Source organism: Melozone crissalis, unplaced genomic scaffold, assembly GCF_028551555.1.
Source record: "Melozone crissalis strain CALT ecotype California unplaced genomic scaffold, PUWL_Pcris_2 ptg000013l_1, whole genome shotgun sequence".
Classification (NCBI taxonomy): Eukaryota; Metazoa; Chordata; class Aves; order Passeriformes; family Passerellidae; genus Melozone; species Melozone crissalis.
The window spans coordinates 40,797,085-40,811,509 of record NW_026535791.1 but is presented as its reverse complement, the minus strand read 5'-3'; the positions used below and the strand labels follow the sequence as shown (position 1 = coordinate 40,811,509).

Below are 14,425 nucleotides of genomic sequence, written 5' to 3'. Positions count from 1 at the left end.
AGGTCTCTATTTTCCTTCCCTGAGCTTCAAGATCAGACTTTCAGGTTACCTTTCCTACTCTGTGTTGAGGTGGGGGACATTCACTTGAATAGAGAATGTTATTATTTTTTCAGTTTGCAACTCAAAACAATTACCAGGTTTTTGCAGTGAACCTAGATTTCAGAGCTGAAAGTCTTTCCCCAAAAAAATGTCTTGAATTCCATCTATAAAAATCAGATGAACACCAGTAGGATGTGAAAGAACACATGGGTCAGTTTTAAAAGCACATGTGCCAAGAGCACACAACTCTTGAGTTAGGGTAAGGAAAAATAAAAGTGAAACTAATTTTGTTTACTTGGATTAAAATCTTGAGACCTTCTTCACAACAAGAATAAGAAAGCAAGCTTTTCTTGGAAAATTCAGAGGCAGAAGGGCTGCATTGAGACCAGAACCTTTCACTCATCCACAGAGCTAAAGGACAAGCCAGCAGACATCTCTTTCTTTTAAATCTTCCAAGCGAGATCTGCAGTGCTGTTGCACAGAGAGCGGGAACTCTGATATGGAAACTGGGGCCAAGGAAGAGAGGATCAGAGGAATGGCTATCTCTGCCTCCCAGTCCTGTCCTTCCCAGCTCCCCTTTGCAACTCCAAGCTCTCCCGAGGAAAGCACCCTGACAATAAAATGCCTGTACTTGTGAGAGTTACGGACACCCCTTAGAAAAGATACAGAAAATTTTAAACATACACACCTTTCTAGATTACGGCCTGAAAAAGGCACTCAGGGTTTTCTTACAGGAACTGTAGTTTACTGACCCAAGCTTGTTCTAACAACACTTTTCTTTTTGTTACACTGACATCACTATTTTGAAGTTATTATGGAAACATGGTTCATCTCTGTAAAAAGGCTGCAGATGTTAAGGTGAAGCAGCTCTTCAAGCAATGGTTGGACACAGCGAGTGAAAGCAAGGCAGCAGGTAACTGCCAAGAGGGAACTGCGTGCAAACAACAAGCTGAGGAGGAAACCACTTGTCCTTGGAAAAAAAAGATCACAAGTTAAGGCTCAAAGAAAACTTTTCACATCTGTCAAATCTGCCTTGGTCCCACTTAGGTAAGTGGCATTTCCTGGGTTGGATCTTCATTGCCTTCCTCTGGCATTTCCAAATTCAATGCTTTTTTTTTCCACTAGCAGCAAAGAGCAGCGTGCAACAAAACACTGGGTCACATTTTCATCATGCTGTTTCTCTGTGGTTCAAAAAAAGATTTGGAAAGTGTTACACACCCTAGGCAAAATACCCAAATTTCCTCTGCCAAGAAACGCTAATGCTAGAAAAATGCTCAGATGACTTCAAATCATATGCACATCTGCCCTTTTTGTCACCGGGGTCCTCTCGTTTGTTTGAGGATTTCATTGCTGCCTTCTGAGAATGAGGAAGGGAACCCCAGCAGAAGAATCAGGAATGAATAAAAAGCACACAAAACACTACCCAAGGATGCAAGGTGTGATAAGATGAACAAATAAGCTCCTATTGTGCAGCGTACTTGTTCCATCCCCTTCCCAGTACTTCAGATATTGTCTATACCAATATCCTCATCTGCCTGAATTCCTTACTGAAACACTAGGCCCTCTCAATATTACTTTTTTACTATTCCTCTGGTTAAAACTATGGACAGGGCCACAAAGGCTCACTTGCTGTTAAAGAGAGAAAGTTAAAGGACTTCAACGCAGCTGTATGGTCAGCTATGACGATAAGCTACACATCTGCCTGAACTCATAGTTTGCTCTAAGTTTATAAACTCAGAAATGTTTTAGCCTTCAAGAGTAATGCAAGTAGATCATTGTTTTTTCCTGATAAACTCAAAGTTTCCGCTAAGTCAGCATTTAACACACTGTTGATCCAAATCAGAAAAGTGCAAAAACCTAACTTCTTAAACTAACGACTAATCAGAAGTCCCTTAGAAAAAAACCTGCAAGTGTCACTCACTTGCCAGCTTAAAGGCTGTCAGCGAGTGTCAGCCGGTATCAAATACTAAGCTTTTGGAGCACGGGTACGTTCCCCTCCTGGAGCAGCCGGGACAGGGAAGCCGAAAGCGGCGGTCCCGGAGGCCCCGGTGGGGTGGGGGCACAGCGGGCAGCAGGAGCGCCGGGGCCGGGGGAGCTGCCCGCCGCTACCCGCCTTCCAAGCACCTACCTGGGCTGAGGGAGGGAGCGCCCGCGCGGCTCTGAGCCGAGGTCTCGGGAGACACTGTCAGAGAGCCAAAGAGAGGAAGAAGAGAAGTGGGGACCCCCGGACCACGGAACCCCCACACCGCCTCCCGAGACCACAAGTCAGGCCGGCTTGCAGCCAGGCGCCCGTCCCGGGCCCGGCCCCCCGCCCCGCCCCGCGTCCGGGGCGGCCGCGGCCCGGGGGCCGGACGGGGCGGTGGGGCCGCGGCCTGGCGCCGGCAGCGAGGGCGGGGTGCGGCGGGGGCGGGGAGGGCGCCCCGCCAGTCGCAGCCCCCCGGGGCCGCTGCCCTCGGGCAACTCGGCGGGTCCCGCTCGGCCGGCGAAGGGGAGCAGGGGAGGAGTCCGGCGGCGGCGCCCGTGCCGGGGCCGCCGCGGTGCCTCAGCCCCTGCCCCGCTTCGGGGGATGCGGCACGGCCCGAGCGCCCCTCGCTATAGCCAAGGTCGTGGCTGCCCTGCCTTGTTCTCTCCTTCCCTTCCCTGTCCGGCCGCTCCCGGCTGGGCCGCGCAGTCTCGGCCCCAGGGCCCCGAACTGCCGCCTGCCCGTGGTGGGTGGGGGGAGGCGCGGCAAACTTTCCCCTCTCCGCGGCGGGGGCTGCCGCCCCCCAGCCCGGAGCCGCCCCGCCCCGCGGCGCCGGCTGCGGTGCTCACCTGAGGCCGGGGCGCACCGCGGCTGGAAGCGGCGGCGCAGCTGGTGCAGGATGACGCGGAGGCCGATGCAGTACACCCGGAGCAAGGGCACCAGCGCAGACAATAGCGACATGGCCGCCTCCCGCCCCGCGGCGGCAGCGGGCTCGGGGCGCGGCGGGGAAGGCACTGGGCGAGCAGGCGGCCGGCGCAGTGTTTCCGCCGGGCCGGGCCGGGCCGGGGGGCGCGGCGCGGCCCCCACCCACCCACGGAAGGGAAAGCGCCGCCGCTGTCACAGCAGCGCCCGGGCTCGCCGCGGCTCCCGCCCTTCTGGGCATGTGCGGTGGCGGGGGAAGGGAAGGGAAGGGGCGGCGGCGGGCGGACCGGCCTCGGCGGCGGCAGCGGCGACAAGGCGGCGGCTCAGCCCCCGCCGGGACGCCCGAGCGGCTGGGCAGGGGGAGACGGAGAGGGGCGGCAGCTGCAGGCAGGGGAGAGGCGGTAGCGGCGTGACAGCCCGCCCGGTGAGGCCGCCGGGGCTGGGGCGCAGGGACTCTTGCTGCCACATCGGTGACAGCTACAAGCCTGTCAGTGCCTAGGCGGAGTGAGCACACAGCGTTGCTTCAGGATGCCGTGGCTGAAAGCGCTCATCGGGTTGTCTCACAATTTCCCTTCACTCTGGCACAAATGAGGAGCTGCTGCGGACTCTCACGGCGTCGCCGGGTCTGGGCACGGCCCCTCTTACCTCGGGCATCCCTCAGGCTCACTCCTCTCGAGGTCTCAGTTGCAGGTACCGATTCCTCCAAATGCAGCTCGGTGTACGGAGCTTTCCTACCTCAGGAGCCGGAATTTTACACCTGTCTGACGAATACGTTCTTTAAAATGATAACTGGTGTATCGCATGCTATATCGCGTTTTCAGTTTTAGCCTTAGTCTGAGTACTCGGGACAGAGAAGCGGGTCCTATCTGCCAGCTCTTGCGGTAGGTGGCTGGTTTCGGCTACAGGAAATAGAGCGCCTAGTCCTGATGCCGTGGCTTTCACTTACAGAACCGGCGGGTTTTCAAAAATGCAGATGAGCCTCAGTATCGATACAAACCAAAATCAGTCATTGCACAATAGCAGACGTTGGCCCATATATTCAGTTTCAAATCTTTAGGTAACTTTTTGTCTCTGAGAAGGATGGGAAGCCAAAGTTCTGAAAGTGTATTTGAAATGTAGTCTCCTAGCCTTTGAAAAAACCTCCACTCCATACTTTCTAAAAAACAATACAATTAACAAGATACTTTTTCAGTATCAAGATTACATTGCTCAGCAGAACTGACTTCATGTCTTCTGTCAGAAATACACCTAAAGTAAAAGCATAGTGTGTAGTTGCTCCAGGACAAAACCAACCATTTAATTTTATGGATCTCTGGTGATTTTTTTTATTAACACAGAGAATTAGGCAAACAAAAATTATAGACATCATTAAGTCACATCAATGAGAGATTCATTCTTAATGTATATTTTTTGCAGCCATGCATGGAGTACTAGAAAGAGCAACACATAAAACAACATGAAAGAAGAAACACATTTACTAAAGGTGAATTATTCTTTCAAGTTATCTCAGTGAAAATCAAATCCCGACTCTTTTATGTTGCTTTACATCCTTTTCTCAGAACTAAACCATTAATGAAAGCCCTTTCTACATTAAACTGTGAAACTTGCCTACAGTGTATTTGCACAATCTATATATAAATAAACCATACTTTCTCAGGTTTTCTAGTATAATAAAATCAATTGATGCATATTCAAGCTACTGCAATAAATACTCCTCTGTCTTTTTTCAGGCAATACTATCCAAGGAATTAGACTAACTGAGGGAAAACTGATGGGTTAACATTAGAGTCTTATTGGACCCACTACTTTTTCTCAGCGTGTTACAAATGATTTTCAGCCCTCCATGGTTCATGAGTACAGTGTCACAGAAAAGATAAGAAATTTTTTTTCCAACAATATATTAAATTATTTTTTTTCTAAAGGCTAATGGGGCATGGAGGAAGAATGAAAATAATTACAAAAGGCTGTAGTCTTTGATTCTTTTCAAAGAGTCCTCTAATACATCCTTATTTTAATCAATACTTTCTTTTCTTTGGTTTTCAACAGCTTGCATCCTATTATTGACACTTTGGTTTTTCTTGCAGTCATTTACTCCAAAGCCCCAAATATTCAGGCTGTAATCTCATTCATCTACTTTAGATACCTCACTGAGACATTATTACCTCAATGAAATTTTAGGTGTCTTAGCCCTGGAAGGGACAAGAGGAGCAATCTAATTCCTCAGCTCTGCTGTATGGGCAGAGGACACAAAGAGAGGCACTTCTGAGGACCTGCAGAAAATGACAGCTTTCTTTGAGGCACTTAGAGTGCCTCCTTCTTTCCACGGGCTGGAACTGAGCTCCCAGTGCCAGTGGGCAAAGCCAGCCTGCAGGTAGAGCACTGATGTCCTCTTGGAAACTCATCTGAAACACTCCTAACACTCCAACACAGGATCCAGCCTCTATCCCCACTGCAGGACTGACATTAATGAGATCACAGTGCTTCCACCCACATTTTGCGTAAAGATGCAAAAACTTGTAGGAAAGGAAGTGGGTGATGTTTTTGGACTCCAATTAAGCCCTGAGTTCCAACTTCCCAGCAGAATGGCAGAACCAGCAGCCATGGGGTAGGGGGGATGGTGGGTGTTGCAGCTGAGCGCCTGTGCAGCCTGGAACACGTGAGGCACAGGGCCACATCACAGAGGACACAAGCAAACCCAAGGTTGGCCTAGCAGCCCAGATGCTCTCTGGCACAGGGTGGAGAGCTACAAGTCATGCTTTGCTTTTCTTGTCTGTTGTATGACACATCTTTTCCACATGTAAGTTTCCTGCCCTTGTTTTTTCTTGTCTTGAGATGAGAACTGGAGCCAACAACTCCTCGTATCCACACACAGTAACAGAGGTTGATGCTTTTTGCCCAAGAGTGGTGTAGCAATTGGGGTAGCCTTGTAAGATGTCAGTGACACATTAGTCCCTCTCTAATGGTAAAATGCACACTTGCATTCCTGTGCTTAGCTCAAGTCATGCTCTCATCCTTTTGCACCCATGTGGGAGCTGATGGCCCATGTCCGAAAAAGCCAGACATAATTCTGACTGCTGCTAATTTTTCAGGCTTCTAAAAGGGATTTAAATGCCTGTCTTCCTAAGCTGGATTGTATTGGGACTTGAGGCAAGAGATAAGTGCCTATCTCCCCAGAACAGGATCTCCTTAACATGTGTGGGTGAATATAGTTAAATGCCTGAGGAGCTTTCAGGTTCAGTAGGGAGTTGCTCACAGTAATAGGCAATGCTGGGAAACAGTCACTTGGGATTACATCTGGAATTCATGGTAGGGGTTTATTTACCTGCAGACAATTTTGACAGGCTGCCTTTTTTGTTTTGTTTTGGGGTTTTTTTTTGGCATATGCCTTTTTTTTCCTTCCTCTATGTAATTTTAGAGTAATTTTAGATTCCCTCAAACTAGACATCATCTTGCATAATATTGGACACTAAAGCATAGCAGGCCTGTACAGAGCAGTAAGCTTTTAGGCAGCCTATGTAGACTTAGAAAGAAACTTTGCCAAAGGGAGAGGTGTCTGCAAGCTACACAGTCCTGAGGACTGAGAGCAGGCTCCTCTGCTGTGGGCAATCTGAAGGGACATACTTACTGTTCTTCAGTAAGTATGGGGAAGATACACAGTATCTACACTGGGGAAGATAGACAGTAGGTTGTTCTAAGATCAACTGTAAGGTCAACCTTCTGTGTAACAGAACCATGCTACAGCACTTCCCCATGAATGGGGATGGCTTTTGGTCCCTATCAGCCTTTTTCAGGTATTTCACTTTTCAAGAAAATGGTCTCATTGGGAAAAGAATTACCTTTGGCAGTGTGGCTATTAGGAGGTGACACCCAGGAACACAGTAAAGAAAAGAAATCTGAGGGTTTTTTAGCCTAGCATCTAAGTAAACGGGAAAGAGGCAACAGTGCTCAAATCCACATTCCCTGAAGAATCTACACTTTTTAGACTAGAGAAGAACAGGATGAAATAGAGACTAATAAATGCAGTGGAGTCTTGGAATAGGGACAGTTTCTCCTCATCCACAAAATGCTCAAACCACTCAGCTATTATGCAAGAAGTATAGTGTGCTTATTGTTCCTGCTGAGTTGTTTTGGTTTTTTTTAATCAATCATGTCTGCAACAACTTTTGTATTTGTACATCTAAGTATTCAGTGTATGTCACACTTTCAGGATCTATCTGGTCTGAAAAGCCTGAAGCATGAGTAGTTTGGTCTGGTTGACATTCCCTTTCCCTCATATGCCTTCTCCATATCAGGTAAGTTCTGAGCATCCCCCCTGCCTCTCAGTCAAGACTCAGAGACCAAAGAGTTAGAAGAAGGTATGCAGAAAAAAAGCAATTACAAAAATACAATTTTTTTTTTTAAATTTCCAAACATATCTACCCACAAAACTTGCATGGAGATATAAGGCAGGTGAGGTGCTAACAAAAATACACAAGCTTTTGTTAAAAACTTCTATCATAAAACACTTTAAAATACTACATATATTTAGAATTGAGCAAGGGTATTAATAGGCTTCACACTGTACAGCATAACTTGACTTGGCTGAAAGAACAACAAGTTATATGGAAATTCTAGATGTAACCAGCATTATTTCAGCAGTGGAAATCAGTTCTTATGTAATTCCTGGATTTATTGGAAAATGTCTGTAAGTAGATTAACTGATTGATTAACATACATGAAGTTTCAAAAGCACTTTGACAAAATTCTGTGCACAAGGGATGATAAGCACTCAGAGGATAAGAACCAGCATATAGGTGAAACAGAAGAATAGAAACAAAACCCCACAGCGAGTGAAACAAAGGAATTGATTTTCATCAGAAAATCACAGCAAAAGAAGAACAGGGTGTCAAGGTTCCATTGAACATCCAACTTTGGCTAATACATTCCTTAATGCCTCAGATGGGGTAAGGGAAAAACTATTGCATTATAATGGCTTGTTGTTTCTGTTAGTCAGGACAGGAGAGGAACAGAGGAATTTCAGACATTTAAACAAGCAGAGTGTACTGGCAATATTCCAACACCAAGAAAATAATGCTATTAAATAAAAAAAAGATTATTTATGCCCACTGTAGAAATGGCTTTGTTGACAGTTAGTTCATTTGTGTTAAAAGATACCTAGTGTCAACAACTGCCATGTGATTATTTCAGTGTTTGTATAGGGATGTCTGCAAGCACCTGTGGTGTTCCCTATGCAACACTGCCCAGCCCATAGCTAAGGGTATTTTGTTAGGGTTCAGTAAATGGATAGAAAGATTATTATGGTGCAGAGCAAGAGTTTTCCATGACACCCAGGTCCGCCACCTGTCTTTGATCTCTTCCTTAGCAATACTGTAAGACAACCACATCTTTCATCAGTGTGGCTAGCACTATTCTATTAAGAAGGAAATAATAAAGCAGAATCACCCCTCAAAAACTGGGCATCGTGAGTTGATCTGCACCTGTATTTTTGTTGCATCTGCTTGCAAGAATACTTGAGTGCCACATAATATTGCTCAAGGCAAGGTTTGTGGGGAGAACGCAGTAGACCAGCTTTCAGGTGCATGTAATCCTGCCCATCCCCTTACCCAAACGGGAGTGTTTGTTGCTACTAACCAACTGCTACTGTTGGTATTGAAGGTTTGAAAGCAGAGTGCCCTGGTCTCATCTGTGCTGTTTGTGGACACTTCCTGAATATTGCACTCACTGCTGTTGCAGCTGGCCAGTCAGCTTCAGGAAGCAGTGGGATTCAATCCTTGAGGATATGAGTCTTGGTTTTGGGCATATCAGCTATAGACAAGCAGGTGGCTCCATGCCACAAGCAGGGTGTCCCCACACTGATGGTAGATGGGTGACCAGGTCAGGGAAGCTGAGAGAAGGAGTTTGAATGTCAAGATCTTCAGAGCTGGACAGAATTGGCCAAAATGGCAACAATTGTGCCCCATGCACATGCAAGTGAGTTTGGGACTGTGACTGATGTTTTAGTTGTTCACATTACAGCGTTGTTACTACTTTGAATAACTGCTGCTGCCAGAAAAGCAGGTGTTTTTTCTTTCCTGTTGTGAGCTTTTCATACAGCTTGAAGTGACCCCACTCTGTCTGTGTGTGTCTCACATCAGTATGAAGATACTTTTCCACATGTATTCCTCTTTCAACAATTGACTTCAACAATTGACAATTGACTTGTTAGATTGGATTCTTACATGTTGTCTTTAGGACCCACACTGCTTTTACTCTTGGCTCCTTGAGGGCAGTTCTGACCTCAGTGCTCACCCAAGGATGGGAAGAGCATCTCTTATTTCTGTTGATGTTTCTAAAGACTGACTGGGTGTTTCCAGCTGCCTGTCTCTAAGACTGTGGCATATGAGACAGCAAATGCAGTGATGGGTAAAGAGATGTGTAAAACAAGCTGGAGGGAAGATCAGGCCAAACATGATGCAAAGGAAGACATGCAGGTGACAGAAGATAGGAACTGTGAGAAAGCCTAGAGGTTGGTTCACTTTGGTTTAACTTTGCTAAAAAATGTTCCAGCTCACTGCTAACCTAGATCATGTCATGCAGTGGGAAGGATGAAGATGGGCAACCTTCTGTCTGTAGGGTGAGGATGTTTGAAAGCAAGTGGAGCTGAAAAGCCTGGTGCAGTAAAATCTCCTATCTTGTGGCAGTGCTGGGGCGAGGGGCAGCTGCCCCTCCCTGACCCCAGGCAGAGATGTGCTGAGAGGTGAAATCACAAACAGGGGGGATGCAATGGTGTCCTGAGCTGGGACATGTGCAGGGCCCAATGTTATCTTTCTCCCTTCTATATCAAATACACTGGGGGATTATTGAGAGTGGGAAATGGTCTGGCAGTTCTTTAAACTCATTTTACCCTTCTTTTTATCCCTTCCCTCTGGAACAGATTCTTTGCACTACTCTTTGTCAATAGGTCCTGTCTCCCTAATCTCCCTAGACACTTATTACTGCTGCAGCTTGTTCCTCTAGCCCTTTCAGCAATCTCTGCACTGTCCCTTGTCCTGGGACAGCCAATGCTCTCTCCCATTTTTCCCAATTCCATCTCACTTTACTTTCTAATCACCCAGACAAACCTGTCTCTCTATCTGCCTACAATCACTGGATTCTCTGTTCTCTTGATCACACCTGCCTGTCAGTTGTCCAAAAAGATTACGTATGCTTTGGATTTTCCACTTTAATAAATGAATGATTGCAGTGTTATATAACTTGTTTATGTTTGGCTTGTGCACTGCTGATTTGGACTTCAGCTATTCTATAGCATTACATTAATTCACCAAACACAAAGGAACTGTGTGAAAAAATCACATGGCCAAGAAATTACCAGACTCAACACTTTAAATTTGAAGGGAAAAGTTAAACAAAAGAGTAAGTAACTCCTGCTATTTTTGAGGACGAATTCGCATATGGCATAGACAAGGTAAGAGGAGACATCTGATGGCTGAGGAGACATTTCTCATTCCTTGTCCTTGGGATGATCCAAGTCTCAGTAAACACTGAGCTTTATTTTTCATTCTTCATCTCATTTTTCTCAGCGTAAAAGCAAAACAAAGTGTGATCAATGCCAAATTGCCTTAAGAACAACTGCAGAGAAGATTCAGTAGGGTTTACACCTTGCGCTTTCTCCAATATTTGTCTCTGAGGAAGTGCCAAATGTTCCAGAATTGTAGTTTGACCCCCTAGAATGTATGCCCTAGAAATTATCAAAGAAATTTCACTCTGCATATAAAAATAATTTAAAGGATGGAAAAAGCCAAAGGCTCATCCTGACAGCTGTTAAGAACACACTTTCAGTTTTGATTGATCACTGGAACATGCTCCCCAGGGAAGCAGTCATGGCACCACGCCTGCCAGAGTTCAGGGAGCATCTGCACAATGCTCTTAGTCACATGGTTTATTTTTGGGCAGTCCTGCAAGGAGCAGGGACTTACAATCAATAATACTTTCAGGCCCTTATAACTTGAAATATTCTATGATTCTATGTCTGATTCCAATTTTATATATGATATTAGTCTTCATATTTTTTAGAGGTCATAAACTATTTTGATTATATGTAATCCATTACTTATGATAATTTAATTTGAAAGTCTATTAAGATGGCAGTTTAATTCAACATCATCATCACATCCCAGTCTGCTGAGACAGTACAGAATGAAACGTTGGCCATTTTTAAAAATCTCTTGCTAGATATTCTCAAATATGTAACAAAGTGGGTTCCTCTGGCTTCTCTGAGAGATGAAATTGCTGGAGCCTGATAGATGAAATTCAGATTCTCATGAGGTGCAGTGGTTAGAAATGATGCATTTTAGATTCTGGATTAGTCTTGGCTTCATATTACTTTCTAATCTGCTGCTGCTGTTTCAGTAATATCAGCCATTTACATTCAGTATTTAATAACAATAAGCCTAACCTAAAGGACTCAGCTACTGCTGCTTGTATATATGTTAAATTCTTAGTGTCTGAGTTTGGGGATTTTTTGTGTGTGTTTGTATGTCTAAGAGCATGTGTTTAAGTACCAGCATTATATTATAAAATGACATAGGTATTTTACATGCATAAGAAGCTTTTAAAACTGCATTATAACAAGTATTTTTTCATCAAGTAAAAGGCCTTAGTCCAAACCAACCAACAATTAAAGAGATGACTTGCAATCTTTAAACCTACTTCTTAAAACTAGCCTATTTGTTTTCTAGAAACTTGCAAAAATACCATCACCCAGTCAGAACTGTCACTCTAACTGTTAATTGATAAGTATAGGATAAGCTGCTTTAGCAATACAGAACATTTTATTCCATAATCCCAGCTAGAAGATGTTTTCCTACCCCCTGACTTCACTTCAAAGCGGATTTATCTAAAGTCTAGATTACTAAAGTGAGTTTAGACTACTTTAGTAATAAAAAAAAGTATATATATATATATATACATTGTAAATGTATGTGCACATTTATGTGTACAGAGAGTAAAATAACATTTTCAAATTGTATTAAGCCTGTGGAAGGCAAATGGCATTTTCTGCACCCAGGAGTGAATAGAGAAGTGTTTAAAGGTATTGGTTTATGCTGTAACTTCCTTACTCAAAAGAGTAGGGATTTTTGTATATAAATCACATTACAGCGTTGTTGCTACTTTGAATAAAGGAGTTATATTGGTTATAACACTGACTAGCTACAAAAACACTAGTGATGGAGTTCAAATTCTCCTGGTAACCATATAGTGGAGTTGCAAGCCCTAGCAAACAAGTTTTTACCCATCAAAAGTGTAACTCCAGAAGCCTTTACTACTGTTTCAGATGAAAGCAGAATAAGCAACAAGAACCATACGTTATGAACAGGATGAGTGGCTTTATGCTCATAGTTTCACTAGCTGGGTTTCTAATTGCAAAACCAAGGGGGTTTCCTGCAACTTGCATGTTGGGTCTTGCACCCATTTCACTTCTGGCCAGACTGCCTTTTATTGGGGTTTTGCTTCTTAATTATGAGACTATTAACAGCCAATTCACTGTGTTTTAGTTGGTTTATTAGTTTGTTTTTGATTTTTTTCTCAAGGAGAAGCCAAGATTTCATATCTGGCTTCCCTTGGTTTTTGTTTGTCATGATATCAATTATGCCCTTGTTTTGCATTGTCTTGCAACCAATGCTTACAATATGTCATTAATAGCAATCAAGGATCTGGTTCTGTCTTTCTTGTTGTTGAATAAATAGGGAGAGTATGAAATGAAAGAGAACTTTACTGCTTCATCAAAATACAGTTTGTTTACAGAAAAGTGCACAAATTTGCCCATAATCAGACTCAAAGAAATGGCCTCTTTTCTACCTGCAGGTTGATTTTTTTTCTCTATTTAATTATTAACTGATCCTGCTGCTAATAAAAAAAATTAGTTTAAATCATGATATTATGAAAAAAAATTTTAATCAGCTTCAGAAATGCATATGGAAGAATGCATGATCTGTAGTTCAGGGACAGGATCAGGCACTGAAGAGCCACACTGGATGAGATGGAAAATCAGCACAGATTTGTATATATCTGTTACAGCAGCCAGGATCAGGTATCGCAGAGGAAGTTTAAAATCTTCTCAGCAAACAACCTCCTACGTGGTAATCTCTACTTTCCTTCTCTACCTATTATTCTTCTATTTAATAATGCTTGTTATGCTAGGATTCTGAAGATTTTATATCCTTTTTTTCATCCTATTGCCATTGTCTCTTTATATGTATTTGATATCTAGGTGATACTTAAAAATATTTTTTAATTTTATTGTCTCTTCTAGGTCTGCTGCATTTTATTTATATGATTATATATATCATGTCACAAAATATTTTTATACAATATTTTATAATTTACCACCTTCTGATTTCATTGCATAGCCCTTTACTTTTGTACGAGGCAGGAAAGAAAAATTCTCAGTCTATCTTTAAACAATTTATTTCATAAACTGCTTTTTTGTCTTACTCATTTCCTGTTTACTGTAAAAGGTCTTCTATGTCTCTTCAGAGGGAATTCACAATTCAACACAATCTGTCAACTTTTATTTAGACATCCCCTGTTCAAACTGTACAATGGAGTGTATACTGTAACTGAGACTTCAACACAGAAAGAGGTGTTGATATAAAGAGTATTTCATATATTTATAGAGCAAAACTGCAAGTGTAAACTAGGCAGAGACTAAGAGATGAGTAATAAGTGAACCACCAACAAGGGATGTTCTTGTTAAGGCCTGCACAGAATCAGCTAGTCATGCCAGGCTGCTGTCTACCCTATTTTGAACTGCAAGGTCATATGAAAATACAGATGACAACTGCTCTGGATGTTTTCCTAAAATTCTGCTTCTGGGCTCTCATGGTGTCTCCAGCACTGGTGCATCTCATTACAGCCATGCAGCCCTGGCATTAGAGGGTGAAATCTCTTCACATGCTGGGAGTGATGAGATCGGTGCCGCCGATGGAGATGAGCCAGGATATCTAATGCTGCAAAATGCCTTTGAGAGCATCTGCCCTCTCATCAGCACACACAACTGCTCTCCATCTGTGCCATTCTCCAAACCCTGGGACTGCATCACCCCTTCACCAATTAGGCCATTATGCTGCTAAGGACAATTTGTAAGTAATATTTTTGGTGCACTTTGTTTTTCCAATTACATTTGTTTTCCACTTAAAGAGAGAGTGAGAAAAGAAAGAAAAGAAAGGGATTTGCAATGAGTTCTTGAAACAGTTTAAATTGAAGGCTTGGTCTCAACTTTTCCTCTTTAATTATCTGCTTCTGCTACTTGGAATTTTCAGGGCTGTTTGAGCCCTGTAATAACTTGTGTGATTTATGGTTATAATGATTTATTCCTGCTGGGGGGGGGAAACCATGCTGATTGCGTCTCTCTTGTTTTTGCTGTGTCATTCCCTATGCTCACAGTATGTATTGCAATGGTTTTTCTAAAAAGACAAAAAGACCCAATCAATATAATTTTCTAAAAGCAAACACTTGATGTAC

At 43.7% G+C, this 14,425-nt stretch overlaps 2 protein-coding genes across 5 annotated transcripts in view; both read right to left on the bottom strand.

The window, feature by feature from the left end:
* The window catches only part of DHRSX (dehydrogenase/reductase X-linked), a 158,576-nt gene extending 155,541 nt beyond the window's left edge, over positions 1-3,035 (bottom strand). The window contains exon 1 of the mRNA XM_054271398.1: positions 2,851-3,035. Coding sequence (XP_054127373.1) covers positions 2,851-2,962 — 112 coding nt within the window. The 5' untranslated portion in view covers positions 2,963-3,035. The remainder of the gene's footprint in view (positions 1-2,850) is intronic.
* The window catches only part of ZBED1 (zinc finger BED-type containing 1), a 52,873-nt gene that overhangs the window by 8,506 nt on the left and 29,942 nt on the right, over positions 1-14,425 (bottom strand). Inside the window, exon 1 of one of the 4 annotated variants that reach the window (XM_054271395.1) lies at positions 2,851-2,937. The exons of the other annotated variants lie outside the window; for them this stretch is intronic. The gene's annotated coding sequence lies outside the window, so the exon portion shown is untranslated. Of the gene's footprint in view, positions 1-2,850; positions 2,938-14,425 lie in introns of those variants that run through there. 4 annotated transcript variants of the gene reach the window in all.